Here is a 15,204-nt window from a genome sequence, read left to right as displayed (position 1 = left end):
GTACATTAACACTGAAGCGCTAAATGTTTATAGCATCACGAACACTTTGTGTGTTTTTACCAAAAATTTTAAAAATCACATATGAGTATATTTCCTAGTTTATAGAAAGGACCAGAAAATAAAGATTCTAGGCTTCGCAGGTCATTTGCCTTCATGACATCACCTTAATTCTGCTGTTGCAGGGTAACAGCAACTATAGATCATATGTAAATAAGTGAATGCGACTGATCTTGTAAAATTTTATTTACAAAAACAAATAGCAGGCTGGATTTGAACCACGCGCCATTGTCTTGGACCCAAATCTAAGGCAAGATATCATCTTGTTTAGAATCACATTTCTTTTCCTTTGTGAACCTTGGCTATTTCACCTCTAACGTAAGAATAATAACGCCATCCTTTGCCCTGAGATAAGGCTGGATGAACTAGTGCTTAGCACCAGAGTATCTGGGCAGAGAAGTACCCAGGGAAACAGGGAGGGGAGAAGGTATTACAGAAAGAAAGGACTAATACATTTTGAGCAACTACATACCAGGCCTTATGCTAGACATTTTACATGCGTTTAACTAATTTTATTTTCACAATGAACATTGCAAGAACCCTTTAAAGCAGTTTTTAAAAATTTCATAAAAGATAAAATGGATGATTAGAGAAGTAGGTCACTGATCAGCACCACAAAAACACTTCGTGGCTTTGAACTCAGGTTCATCTCTCCCAAGTCTATCGTTTTTCACCATATCTGCAACTTCAAAAATATGTCTTCCTGTCCAATGACATCGACCAGTAAGTGCCTCCTTGATAATACGTAGAGCAAACCAGGACCCTCCTCTTCTAACCATTTAGTGTCTGTGGCATGTGCACATCTGTACTTGGTAAATTATAAACACGACCTTCTTATAGCTGAGGAATTTTAAGAAGTCAGAGACACTGCCATCACCCCTCTCTGATTAGGTCATGGGGCCCCAAAGAGTGCTGAGGACTCAGCAGTTGACCCGCTTTAAAGAAAGACCCCACTTAGCGCAGAAGCCTTCTCGGGCTTGACTACTTAGCCTTCTTTTCTCAACTTCCATTGCCTTTGGCAGGAGCCCTGGCGGCACAGTGGTTAAGAGTTGGGCTATGGTCATCAGCAGTTCGAAACCACCAGCTTCTCCTTGGGTGAAAGAGGGTTTTTTCCTCCGGTTAATAGTTGTAGGGGCAGAAACTCACTGGGGCAGTTCTACCCTGCCCTATAGGGTCGCTATGGGTTGGCATCAACTTGATGACAGTGGGTTTTTTTTTCCTTTTGCTGTTATCTTTGGTAGGGTGCACTTGGCTGCTGAATGAAAAGTCAGCAGTGTGAACCCACCAGTCACTCCATGGGACAAGGAAGCGGCAGTCTGTTTCTGTAAAGGTTGACAGCCTTGGACACCCGATGCGGCAATTCTGTGCTGTCTTATAGATTTGCTACAAATAAAAATGGAATCATTGGTACACGACAACAGCAGCAACATTGTCTCTGGAGTATTATAACAAACTCCTCAGTAACCACTCCTTTTCTAATTAAAGAAAAATCATTTTATTGGGGGCTCATACAACTCATCACAATCCATACATCCATCCTTTGTGTCAAGCACATTTGTACATATGTTGCATTTTCATTTTCAAAACATTTTCTTTCTCCTTGGGCCCTTGGTATCAGCTCATTTCCTCCCTCCCCCACTCTCCCTCCCTCATGAACCCTTGATAATTTATTAAAAAAAATTTTTTTCATGCCTTACACTGACCAATGTCTCCCTTCATCCACTTTTCTGTTGTCCATTCCCCTAGGAGGGTTTATATGTAGATCATTGTGATCAGATCCCCCTCTCTTCCCCTACCTTCCCTTTCCACTTCCCCTCTTGGTATCGCTACTCTCATGATTGGTCCTGAGGGGTTTATCTGTCTTGGGTTCCCTGTGTTTCCAGTTCTTATCTGTACCTGTGAACATTCTCTTGTCTAGCCGGATTTATAAGGTAGAATTGGGGTCATGAAAGTGGGGTGGTGGGGGATGGGGAGCATTAAAGAACTAAAGGAAAGTTGTGTGTTTCATCAGTCCTATAGTGCACCCTGATTGGCTCCTCTGGATTGGTTATCCTGCCTATCTTATCTAGATAGACATGCAGAGACAATAATAAGCACAAAAACAAGGCAGAGCAAAACAAAACAATGAAAGAAAACAAAACAACAACAAAACCGATAAAAAAAGAAAAATCTATAAATAGTTCCAGGTCCATTGGTTGACTTTTAGGAGCGTTTTATAGTTGAGTCTGATGGAGTGGCATGCCCTAGCCCCAAAGTCTATTTTTGGTATTCCTTGGGCACATCATTGCTTTGCTCCCCTTGCTGCTCTATTACACGCCCTTAGCGTTTTGCCCCACTGTGGCTGGTTAGATCAGGCACAATTCCTGCACTGTGTCTCCAGTGTTGTCCCCTGTCACGCTATGGGTCAGTGACGGACATCGTGTCTCCTGGTGGGGCCAGCCCTATTGTCCTCTCTGTGCATTGGCTGCTCTGAGCAGGAATATCGTCCTCGGGGCTTGGTGGGCCAGGATGTGTTCCACTCTCTCTCCTTCCCTCTTCTTTTGCTCCTATGTGCTCTGATAAGACGTGCCCCTCTCCCTGAGCTGTAGCTTCAGTGCTGTCCTCTGAAATGAATTCTTCTGGGGGGCGGGGGTGTCCAGGTAGTTGGGATTGGGGCCAGCCCTGCAGCCCTCTCTATTGGCTCCGTTTCATGCCAATATATTGCATTCACCATGTCTTGGCTCACTGGGTTCAGGTCTGGTCCCTCTCTCCCTCTCCTGAGCCACTCCTTTTCTAACTATTGTTTGGTTATGACTTTTATTTTCTTGTCACTGTCTTCTGAGTGGGATTCAGGTATACGAGTACATTCTAAAGGTATACTCCATAGTCTACAGCAAGAACAATTATTGAATAAAACATGTGGGCAGATTTTCTTCTTCTTTTTTGAGACGTAGCTACAGCTGTGAGGGGAGAATGAGAAGGTTTTCTACTCCCAGAGCTAGAGTCTTGGAAACCCACAGGGAAGGTCTATCCTGTTTTTTAGGGTCGCAGTGAGCTGGAATGGACTCAATGGCTATGAGTTTGGTTTTGGGGGGCAGTTGTGAGGGCAGGGAAAAACTGGGACAAATGCCCATTTTAAAAAGTTTATTATCTTTACCTAATATAATATAATAATCTGATTGTTTTTGAAGCTGGAGGAAGTAGAAAGGGAGCACGCACAGAAAAGGGACAGAATGGCATCATCTAACCATCAAAGCCACCGCGTGTCCTTCTAGACACTGGCCCAAGCACTTTACAAACCAAATTCAGGTAATGGGGTACATATGGTTTTATGTTCTGCTGTTTTTCAATCCTCATAGCGCCGGCACTTCTTCATGTCATTGGGAACTATTGCATATTTAAATAGTCATGTTGAGTAGCAGTCTATAATATACTTAGCCTGTTTTTATACATTTAGCCATTTAGGTTTTTAAAACATCTTCCTTTTATAAATAACCCCAAGATAGACATTTCTGTGCATAAAATCTTTTCCTGCAATTTTCTTTTTTTTTTCTTTTCCCATTAGAGATAATGTCTTGAAATGAAATTCTTTGCTTCAGTAAAAGGCATGGGTACATTCTGGGTAAATATTTCCAAATTATACCTTCAGGAATCATGCCCATGTTAGCCATACAGCAATCATTTGCTTCTTTGTCAACTTATTTTTATCCTTCTACGCATCTAGGGAGAGAGCGTAGTGGACATGGCAGGCTCAGACTTGCCGTCAGCAGTTCAGAGACGTTAGGTGACACGTCCCGGGTCCTACTGTCGACCACTTGCAGAAGGAGACACTGGCCGTTTCAGTGCCAGTCCCGTGCCCCTGTCCAGGTGAGTCCCTCTTCCTTTGCCGACTCTGTAGGAGATAGGCTCATCAGTAACAGGGCGCAGAAGGAGAGGTCGGGGTCATCTAGCAACAACTACATCCGGGCTCTTTAGGCTGCCCCTCAGTCCAGTACCTCCCAAGGCAGATCACACCTTTCTTCTTTCTTCTCCTCTCAGCTTCCACGTTCCACCAATGTTCCAATAAGGGGTGTTTCGGAGGCCACACTACAGGACATTCGCTCTCTACATGAAAAAGCGATTGGTTGGTTGGGGGTCACTGCTTATTCCTACAATATTCTTTGAGCCAGCAAACACGGTTTACATGGGAGCTGCTTACACAACGAAGAGGAAGGCATCGTCCCTTCCAGAAGGTTTCACAGTTTGTAATAAAATCCATTTAAGGTCTCTTCGGAAATAACTTTCCTATTTCCGTTCCTACCCGAACATGCATTTTCATAATTTTTACCTGAGATATTATAACGATGTTTAAACATATATAGCCTACTTCTGGGCTTGGACCTGTTAATCAGGAGTAACCAGTCCCTGAAAAGGGATATCCTGCTTGGTAAAGAAGAGGGTCAGCAGACAAAGAGAAAGACCTTCCATGACATGGGTGGACACAGTGGCTGCAACCGTGGGCTCAAATACAGCAGTAGCTGCGAGGATGGCGCAGCACCAGGCGGTGCTTTGTTCTGTTGTACAGAATGGTCGTGGGGAGCTGGAACCGACTCGAGGGTTCTCTCCTGCAAAGTATTCTGGGGAAGGGCCTGACCCGTGGCTCTGGTTTACTTTGCCCTCTTGCTCAGAGTTCTGGAATTTCTCATAGGGTCCAAGAGTATTCCGGAAGGAGCCTATGAAATGACAATATCCTGGATAAAGCAGCTCTTTTGAAAGGTAGTGTTGCAGTGTCCCAGCAGCCCCTATCCAATAGGCAGAGATCCCAGCAATCCAGTGAGCAGCATGCGATTACAAGAGGTGGATTTGTTCTGAGAGAAACGCTAGTGTCAGCACCACAACACTTCTGCAGACGGAAGCTTAGATCCAGGGCAAGATAGGAGTTAAGACAGATGGCCGGACTGTATTTTTAAAAAAATCTGAAGTTAGCGACATGTTATTTCTCTACGGTGAATGAAAAAATGGGAAATAGAAAATTAAAGGACAAAAAAAGGTATACAGTACTAGGGAAATACTAAGTAAAAGAAAGATTTGGTAGGGGTATGTCAGAAACCCAAACTGGAGTCCTCTACCTTTACGTCAGTGCAAACTCAGGTAGACCCTATGTTGGATCTTGGACGCTCTGTCAGTCGTTCCAGGAACAGAAGAAGACTCATTTCCCCCCAGGGAGTGGCTGGTGGGTTGAACCTCCTACCTTGCAATTAGCAGTCTAATGCTTACTCTGTGGTGGGTATCTGAGTATCAGAGAAATTGGAATTTGAAACCAAGAGCATCAGTCAGAGATCAAACATGGTGTTGTCGCAAAGAGAATACTCAGGAATTCAATTGCTTGGGTTTGAATCCTGGTCCGTCACTCACCATCTCTGTGAGCTTGGGCAGTTACCTAACCTTTGTGCCTCAGTCTCTCAAAGTTACTGTGGTAACAGTACCTATCTCACAAAATTGTTGTAAAGATGGAATGAGTTGTTGTTGTGTGTGGTCAGGTCAGCTCCCGTCGTTACGCTCCTAGGGACAAAAGAATGGATCTCCGTCTGGTTCCGCATCATTCTCACCAGGGTTGTGTTGGAGGCGATTGTTGTAGCCATTCTCTATATCCGCCTCCCTGAGATCGTCCTCTTTTTCGCTGACCCTCTACTGCTTTACTAATCATAATGTCCTTCTCCAGAGGCTCGATCCCTCCCGATATCATGTCCAACATAGATGGGACCGAGTCTCACCGTCCTTGCTTCCAAAGAGCATTCTGGCTGTACGTCTTCCAAAGCAGAATTGTTTGTGCTTCTGGCAGTCCGTGACACTTCCAATATTCTTCACCAACACCACAATTCAGCTTATCAATTCTTCTCCAGCTTTCCTTATTCAGCTTTCAAATGCATATGAGGTAACTCAAAATATGGCTTAGGTCAGACCCACCTCAAACCGTATCTTCGCTCTTTAATATTTCAAGGAGGTCTTTGAAAGAGTTAGGTAAGTATTATTTTTGTTGTTAAGAAATAGCAGTAACATAACCAACATTCCATTCATAGAAGACACTTTTGAATTTATATACAACTATTAAAAGAGTCTTAAAATAAATATTCATAGCAATCCCCACAGGACAGAGGAGAGCCACCCCTGTGAGTTTCCGAGACTGCATCTGTTCACGGGAGTGGAAAGCCCCAGCCTTCTTTTTCGGGGTGTCCGGTGGTTTTGTACTCAGACCTTGCCGATTGCGGCCCAGCACGTAACCACTGTGCCACCGGGGCTATGCATCAGCCAGGGCTCGATGGCAGTGAGCTTTAGAACAAATAGTAAGTAAAACGCAAACATCGAACCTCTGGAAGAAACTGACAGATAGAGGTTTTTAGGGTGAGATTTCAACTAATTTCTCTCAATTCTTTGATATTTTCTTATGAATTTACATTTCCTAGAGCTCAGGATTTTTTTCCTCTTGGAAGAAGACTTCCTAGAAAATTCTTGCACATGTTCGCAGGAGCCCTGAAAGAGACTATTTGTAACAGGCTTGTTCAGAAGTGCAAAAAACTAGAAACGACCCTCGTGCCAACCGACAGGAGAATGGTATTTACATACAGTGTGCTCTCGTAGAACTGTCAAAATGAACAGAGAGCAATGGGCGGAAATGGACTTTATGTGGGTAAAAAGGGAACTGCCTTTTTACAGCTTGATACCAGCTTTGCAAAACTCAAGTGTCAAATGAAACTGTTGCTTTTTTTAATCATCTGTGTTTTATTGGCTATTTTTTTAAAGCCAGTGTGGTTTACTCTGGGGAAAGGCAGCATGGCAGGAGGCAGGAGGTGCATTAGGTGGAGAGATCCGGGGACTGGTTATGTCCTGCCTCTTGAGTTGAGTGTTGGGCTTGGGGCACTTTTTAAAATTCATGCTTTATGACTTACATGTGTTTCGTGCTTCCTTTTGATTTTCACAACTATCATAGAATTTATTTTTAAGAAAAAGCATTCCTTCTTAACCATAGCTTGACGCTCCGAGGCCATCCCCCATCTCATGCCAAATTACATTTCCAGCTTGTAACGCCTTCACCCTGCTCACATGCCTCATGGTCCAGTGAAACTTCACAATCACACGTCTTCCATTTGCACAAGTGGCTCCTCCCCCTAAATCTCCCCTTTTCTTCCTCTTGCTCCCCAGTCTCCACCTGTCCAAATCTTGCCTTATCCCTCCTCCAACTGGGCACAGACATTTGTTTGATCCCCTGTACAAGAGACATGGCCACGGGTGTACAGCTTCCAAATGATTTTGTACATTGATAGAGCAGGTTCTTCCTTGTTAGCTGATTTAACAAACTGTGTTTTATTATTGGGCCAAATGATTCCAATCTGAAGGCCACAGTCCCTGTCTCAGGGCCTTCCCAGTGGATGGGCAGTCAGGCAATAACACGGGCCATTACAACTATGAGGGAAAAAAATGATCCAAGGGCCTTGCTTCTTAATGTGTCTTAGTCTCAACAACCTTCGGCATCTGAACCTGCTCAGCGTCCTCTGGTCGCTGTGCCACTGATAGCCTTCAACACAGTCATCATTCAAATGTGTCATTTCTCCTCCAGGCTCCGGCCTTCCCTGACCAGCTTTCACATACATAGGAAGGGACACTGAGAGCAGTACCATGGCTTAGTGACATCTTTCTAACACTTTAAAGAGAGGTCTTGTGCAGCAGGTTGGCTCAATGCAATACACTGTTTCATGCCTTGGCTGTTGCTCCCATGGGTGTTGACTGTAGTTCCAAGTAAAACGTAGTCCTGGACAACTTTGGTAATTTCTCCATGTATCATGATGCTGTGTATTGGTTGAGTTGTGAGAATCTTGCTTCCTTCTGTTGAGGGGCCGAGACCTGGTGGCAAGGAGGGCTCACTGTTGGGCTGCTAACTGAAAGTTCAATGGTTTGAACCGACTAGCTTTTTTATAGCTGAAACCAATGGCAGTCTGTCTCCATAAAAATAAGAGGTGAATGGGAAATCGAGGGACATGAATCAGAGAGGTTGTCAAAAGGATCATGAGAGAATTTTACATCTTCTTGGACAGTCTGGATTTCATTCGGCTGAGCAATGGACAACCACAAAACACTTTCAAGCCAGTAGGTAGAAAGGCTGGAGACTAAATGTGTTTCTTGAAACATCACCAGAGTTTACTGGCAAAACAACAACAAAATAGATTTGGATGGGGCGAATTGAGATAATGTGCTATTATGAATAAGTTTTCATTTGTTTTGTGACTTCCAGATTGAGTTATCTATCAGGGTTTTTAGCTCTTGGGAAGGAAATCTGACCCCCCAAAAAGTTATTTAAAAATAAAAGTCATCATCATAATTCTAACTGAAGTCCTGGGCCTGGACGAGATCACTTCTGAAGTACATATAAATGAGGAGCTGATACCAAGGGCTCAAGTAGAAAGCAAATGTTTTGAGAATGATGATGGCAACAAATGTACCAATGTGCTTGACACAATGGATGGATGGTGGATTGTGATAAGAGTTGTGCAAGCCGCCAATAAAATGAATTAAAAAAAAAAGAAGAATAGAAGAAAAGTGGCATAGCATATGTGAGGTACACAGTTTTAATGAGAAGTAGTCGAAGATGAGGCACAAGATATGATGACAGCCCTGAGATCCAGGCCAAATGCCATGGAACATTGAGGCATTAAACCCTGGATCTTCAAGGCACATAACACATGCCAAAGGCCATACCAGAGGGACCCAATGGGGAAACTCCACTAAGTGAACTAGACTCTACTGCAAATGCACTTGTGAACTGAGGATTTAAGACAGAAACTTCATGGTGTTTGAAGAAGCAGAAGACAGCTACACCAAGACCAACATTGACTTAGTACTTCAACGCCCTACTTGCTCTACTGAGATACATATTATTCCACCGACCTGTAATTTACATCATCAGGGAGTATTATTGTAAATTTTTCCTGATAATCAACTCCCATTGTTTGTGTAAATAGTGCCCAGTCACATAAAGATGTATACAGGTCAAATGATTAATTCAGGTATTGCGACATCCAATAGGCCTCTCTCAATAGTGTTTTAAAAGTTAGTACCGGGGCTAATCAATGACAATATGAATGGAAGACTTTTGTGCTGCATGGAGAATATTGACAGGACTCTTGACCACAAATTAGCAGGGGGTCTCTAAGGGAAGCCAAAAGCAGATAGAAAACAGACCCAAGAATAGGCTTGGGGCTCACATTAAATACTGGCTCCAGTTGAAGATCAATTGGTTCTTATATCATGGCCCTCCTCGATACTCGCCCTCAAGAAGGGAACACAGACGATATGGGTGCTCTAGCAAAATGTGGTGAAGGAACTAGATTGTGCTTGGCTATCAGATAGAATAGCATCGGGGGTCTTCAAGGCTTGTTTCCAAAAAAGGAGCCATCTACATGACCTGTCAACTAAGTCCACATGGAAGAAGTGCATCAACATCTGTGAGGCAAGGGCTGTCTGCCGTATAATCCAAAGCTGAAGGAGGGAATAGTATCAGGGCCTAAATTATGAGATTCTGCTTTGCAGAGGCCATGAGTGACAGTGGGAACCAAGCTACATTTGTGAGATCTACACAGGAATAAGCCTTGGGTGATTTCCCTCTATCATAAGGGAGATATGCGAATAAACTGCTCACCAACATAGGGAATTGGAGAGATGACTACAGAAGATAAAAATGATAAACCTGACTTGAACAATTAAAAACCTTATCACTTGATACCTGCTCTGATACCCGTTGGGCCTGCTCTGGTTTTCACCATTTTCTGTCTCTGTGCTTCAATTGAGGGTTATCCCTGATATATTTTGTTATTGTGGGTAGTCCTCTTGATTTTTCTTCAGTAATGAACTCCAGAATTGATGACCCTATAGAGACAAGTATCAGGGTTCCTCCTGGGGGGGGGGGGTATATTGGTGGCGGGAGGGTGGGGAAAGGGGAGCTTATATTAAGGAGCTCAAGAAGGAAGAAAATGTTGTGAAACTGATTATGGCAGCAAACGAGCATACTGTGTATCAGGTGCTGGGGTAATTGATGCACTGTCGTTTTAATGGCTTGATGTGATTGAACTATGGCATGATATGATATTTGTATGAGTTCCCAATAAAATGGTTTTCAAAAAAAATCTGAAGATCAAAGCATATAATAAACTGTTTATTTCACTTTGAAAAGAAGAAGAAGAGGAGGAGGAAGAGGAGATGATACCAAAGAAATCTGGACAAAAATTAGTTCAGTTTAGTTTTTTTTCTTAGAAGGTTGATAAGTCAATAATTAAACTATTTCCAAAAAGCCGAGTGGGTGCTCTAGAGAAGCAAAACCAGGGATGCCTGTGTGTGTCTCTATATGGAAAGAGATTTACATGGAGAAATGGCTTGCACAGTTGGAGAAGTGCGTAAGTCCAGCCTGGTTCAAGTCAGCCTTCTCCTGACTTGTGGAAGCAGATAAACAGGAAGCAGGATGACAAAGCAGAGGTGGCCGAGTACCAGTTGGCAGAGGCAGAAGTAAATGAATCCAAAGTCGCCAAATGAATCTACAATTGGTAGTTGACTAACAGCTCCTGAGATTGACAGGCAACATAATAGGAGAACCCGGAACCAGACGCAAGATCCAACTCCACAGAAAGCAAAGGGCTAAAAGAGGCTTCCACTCTGCCCATTCTCTTTCTTGCACACCTCCAAGGAGATGTCATCAAACTGTGATAAGGTTTGACAGGCTGGGCTCCACTCCTACCCTTATCTAGGAGCATCTAGTTGATATAATCCCTAACCATCAAACCAAGTCAAATAAGGGTATCTATTAGGTTTGCAAAAAAAAAAATTCAATAATTTCACTGGCATGGGAAGTATTGAAGTCTACGTGCAATGAGTTGGGAAGGTGAATGGAGGATGAGTGGAGGAGATCTTTAATCCGTCTTCTGGCTGAGAAGACAGATACTATGGTGAGAAGTCACCACGTTTAAGGACAGTTTCCTTTGTGATACATGATAGTCGTTTAATCTTTGGGAGCCTAAGTTCTATTATATAGTGCTGGCTATCACTCATGCTGCCTTATATGTAGGAGGTCACTAAATAAATGCTTGTTGGGCTGAAACGAGCTCTAAATCTGTTCAATGCAAAGGTAAGCAATCAAAACAAATCCAAAGCTCCAGTGACCTTTGACTCACCCTCCATTGTTGGATCAGCTGGGCCATCCACTAGTTTTCCTTCTTTAAAACCAAGACCAAACTGAATGCTATTAATCATTTAGAGGAAAATCATAAATGGACTTTTGGGGGAGGTTAAATTCTTTTAAAAAACTTTTTAATAAATCATTTTACTGGGGGCTCTTACAGTTCTTATAATAATCCATACATCAATTGTATCAAGCACATTTGTACATGTTACCATAATCATTTTCAAAACATTTTCTTCACACTTGAGCCTTGGTATCAGCTCCGCTTTTTTCCCTCCCTCTCCCATCCTCCCACCCTTGTGAACCCTTGATAAATTATTATTATTTTCATATCTCAAAATGTCCGTTGTCTCCCTTCACCCACATTTCTGTTGTTCATCCCCCTCGGGGGGTAAATTTACTTTTCATACAATCTCTAAGATCTTGAAGAGGTGGCTCCCTAACCATACTTTAGCAAAGCATCAGGAAACGGGTTTGAATGGGTTCAAGGCCAGCACGGTTACTCAATGAGGTAAACTGACTTACTTTGGCTTTCTTTCAGAACTGACCACATCATCATAGATGATAACTTCACGAGACCTAAATTCTAGGGTCAAGATAGGGTAGAAACAGTCCATTATTAGGCATCGCTAATAAAATCCTTCACCTTCCAAGTTATGCAAAACTACTTATAATTATCTAGGTGCATCCCCCAGCTTACTTACTAAAAGTTGATCATTAACTACAGATAGACTATGGGAGGACCAAACAACAAAACGATTCTTTTGGGGAAGAAATTGAATGAGAACTAAAAACAGTGATCTGATCCTGTATTACAAACACACTTACACATTTTTATATCAATTTGATTTCATGAAAATTAACTGTCATTGGAAACTATTTTTAGGCTAGGTCCCCATCGTTCTATTAGAATAGTAGGTCTTTTTTTTTCTTGATATAAGTGAACAAACAAGTAAATGGGGTAGTAATGTTGATTTTTTTATTCCCATCTAATTGTAAATCATTGCATCGTCTCCTTTATAAGAATCTTGTAAAAAAATGGAACATGGCATATTGTAAATGTGTAGTACCCATATGCTTTCATATTTCATAAATAATTCCATGATTTGGGGGTGATTCACCCCTTGATCACTTTGAAACCCCCTGGCATAATTATTCAGAAGCATGAGCATCACTTTAATTACTTTCCAATATCATCATATTTGATTAGGTTCAGTGCATGCCATGTCAAAGTCCTTTGGGTGTTTGTTTTCTGCACATGCTAAGGACATATTGAGAGGCTTTACCTGATACATAGGTAGCTGTTTATTATGTAACTCAGCCAACTGACACTTGTGTTTTTGATATACATTTGCCTTGCAATGCCAGAATGAAACCCCAGGAGCCCCAATTGCTGGAGCCCATACACAAACACCAACACACAGAGCACGTGGTCCCCTTTCGCTGACAAATTCTGTTCATTAACTGTGTAACAAGTGCACTGGGTATCAGGTGCTGGGGTAATTGAAGCACGATTGTTTTCATGGCAAAGCAAACAACCTTTTGATGATCTATCCTTGATTCAATTAGTGTGAGTACTGCAACATGATTGAACCTATTTAATATCTTCATTCGGGTGATCTGGCTATCCAATCCTGGAAGAGTCTGTATGGTAAAATGCTAAAAGCACTAGCTTTGTGTGCAGACAGACTCAGGTGTAGGCCTCAGATCACTTGTGTACAAGTACTCCTGAATTATGACAGGCTTCCATTCTGACAACTCCATTGTCTAAGGGGGTTCAGACATAAATATAATACTTCCCTTTATTCATTTATTTATTTTCACTTGGCATTCTTGTTGCCTTTTAGTATCAGTATCTTTATCAATCTGGTCTTTATTGTCTTGGGGGTTGGAAACATCACATGCAAACTACCTAAAATGTTTTAACGCTGTATTAGTATGTGAGGTGTCAAAAACAAAGCAGAGCAAAAGCAAACCCCCCAGCCAGAGCTAAGTGCAGGTGGACATAACTGGAGCGTGTCCTAAGGTGGGAAGTACTTGTACAGGTGGTGGGGTGATCACCGTATCTCTGAATCTTTCAGTGGTGGTATCTCCTAGAGGACCTCAGAGATAGAAGGCACTTGAGACACGTGGCACGTCTTCCCCACTGGAAGCTGCTGTTGTGAAATAAGACCTCTTTATTTTGATGCATCGAGTTTTCATTAAATGTGGGCCAGCAGGAAGGATGGTCACTTTCTTTTCCTGCCCTTGAATATACTCATACTAAGTAGTTCTATGCCGGGAAGCAACACACGTCACTTACCTAAATTAGGCAGCGAGATGGAAAAGTCACTGGAAGGAGAATGCACAAAAGACACAAGCAGATTAGGAGCGGGAAGCCAGGCTCAGGCAGATGGGTTGATACATCTCACTAACATATTGAGGATCGGGCATCTCAGTACACATAGGTGCTTCCGGGCAAAGATAGGAAACAAATCTTTCTTCTGATTTCCCTGCCCAACCACTCCTGTAATGGATCGGGTTTCCCCCTAGTAACTGCCCATACCCACTTGTCCTAACTTGACACCCTTAGAGTGTCCCACAGCCCTGCCCTTCTCCATTTACACAATCCTAATTCTGCCCTCCATGACGACAATGAGCTAATCTGATAACGCTGCTCAGTGAGAGAACAAGCCTACAGATTCCCGAAGAGGGTCCCTCTGGAAGCCCTGCACCTGCCTATGACGTCTGAGTGGGAAGGATGACGTAGGTGGAATCCCAGACCAGGTTGGAAGAGAAACTGATCTATCACTATGCAGGAGAGAAGATTTGGCGAGGTAAATGGTTTGGTGTTTCTTAAACCACATAGCTAAAGGGTTCACACAGAGAATGTGGGGTGAGATGCTGTGCAATGCCTGGCGCCATCTCATCAAAAGCTACCGTGAGAATGCCTCTGATCATCCAGATTTATTGGGAGTGGTTGGGGAATAAACAAGCACATTCTTCCTTAAGAAAACAGGAACCAACAGACATGGAAAAACAACAAAGTAGCAGCAGAGTTGGACAGAAAGTGTCAAAATAAGGGCCGTGCAACAGAACAGCAAGGGGAGCAGAGCAAGGAAGTCACGAGGGAATACCAAAAATAGACCTTGGGGCCAGGGCGTGGCACCCCATTAGATTCGACTGGAAAATACTCTTAAAGGTCAACAAACAGACCCTGAACTATTTACAGGCTTTTCTCTTTTTTTGTCATTGTTTTTTTTGTTGTTGTTGTTTGTTGCTTTGTTTTCCTCTATCTTGTTTTTTGTGCACATTATTATGTCTGCACGTCTATCTAGTTAAGATAGGCGGGATAAACAATCTGGAGGAGAAAACAATGGGACCGATGGTTCCGGGAGACATGGGAGAAGGGGTTGGTGGTGGTGGGGTAAGGAAGTGGGTGTTAACAATCCCAGGGACAAGGGAACAACAAGTGATCCAAAATCAATAGTGAGAAGGGTGTAGGATAAGGTGACCTGATTTAAAGCATGACACCATTGACCAGAGTGGTGGTGGTGGGGTTCTTGATTAAAAATTTGGTCTATATGGACCAAATAGACCATTCCCTAGCTTGTCATACATTCTTTCCAAAAATCGGGACTTTTTAAAAATGTCAAAAAGCAGGACTGTCCCGCAAAATGCGGAATGTCTGGTCACCTTAGTAGGAGGCCTGGTGGGGCTTGATCAAGGGTAATGTAACCAAGAGGAATTACTGAAACCCAAATGAAGGTTGAGCATGATAGTGGGACAAGAGGAAAGTAAAAGGAAATAGAGGAAAGAACTAGGAGGCAGAGGACAATTATAGATGTCTAAACACAGGCATGTACATATGTAAATATATTTATATATGATGATGTGGAAATAGAGCTATGTGCATATATTTATAGGTTTAGTATTAAGGTTGCAGGTGGACATTGGACCTCCACTCAAATATTCCCTCAATGCAAGAA

At 42.7% G+C, this 15,204-nt stretch overlaps 1 protein-coding gene across 3 annotated transcripts in view; it reads right to left on the bottom strand.

The window, feature by feature from the left end:
* Nucleotides 1-15,204, bottom strand: part of FYB2 (FYN binding protein 2) — a 130,679-nt gene that overhangs the window by 15,411 nt on the left and 100,064 nt on the right. For 2 of the 3 annotated variants that reach the window (XM_045291723.1, XM_045291724.1), the window contains 2 exons: nucleotides 13,539-13,567; nucleotides 11,762-11,822 (listed from right to left, as the gene is read on the bottom strand). The exons of the other annotated variant lie outside the window; for it this stretch is intronic. In XM_045291723.1, coding sequence (XP_045147658.1) covers nucleotides 11,762-11,822; nucleotides 13,539-13,567 — 90 coding nt within the window. The remainder of the gene's footprint in view (nucleotides 1-11,761; nucleotides 11,823-13,538; nucleotides 13,568-15,204) is intronic. 3 annotated transcript variants of the gene reach the window in all.

The sequence above is a fragment of the Echinops telfairi genome, unplaced genomic scaffold, assembly GCF_000313985.2.
Source record: "Echinops telfairi isolate 266 unplaced genomic scaffold, ASM31398v2 ScPeMD7_443;HRSCAF=831, whole genome shotgun sequence".
NCBI lineage: Eukaryota > Metazoa > Chordata > Mammalia > Afrosoricida > Tenrecidae > Echinops > Echinops telfairi.
The sequence above is the reverse complement of the archived record's forward strand: the minus strand, read 5'-3'. Positions and strand labels throughout refer to the sequence as shown.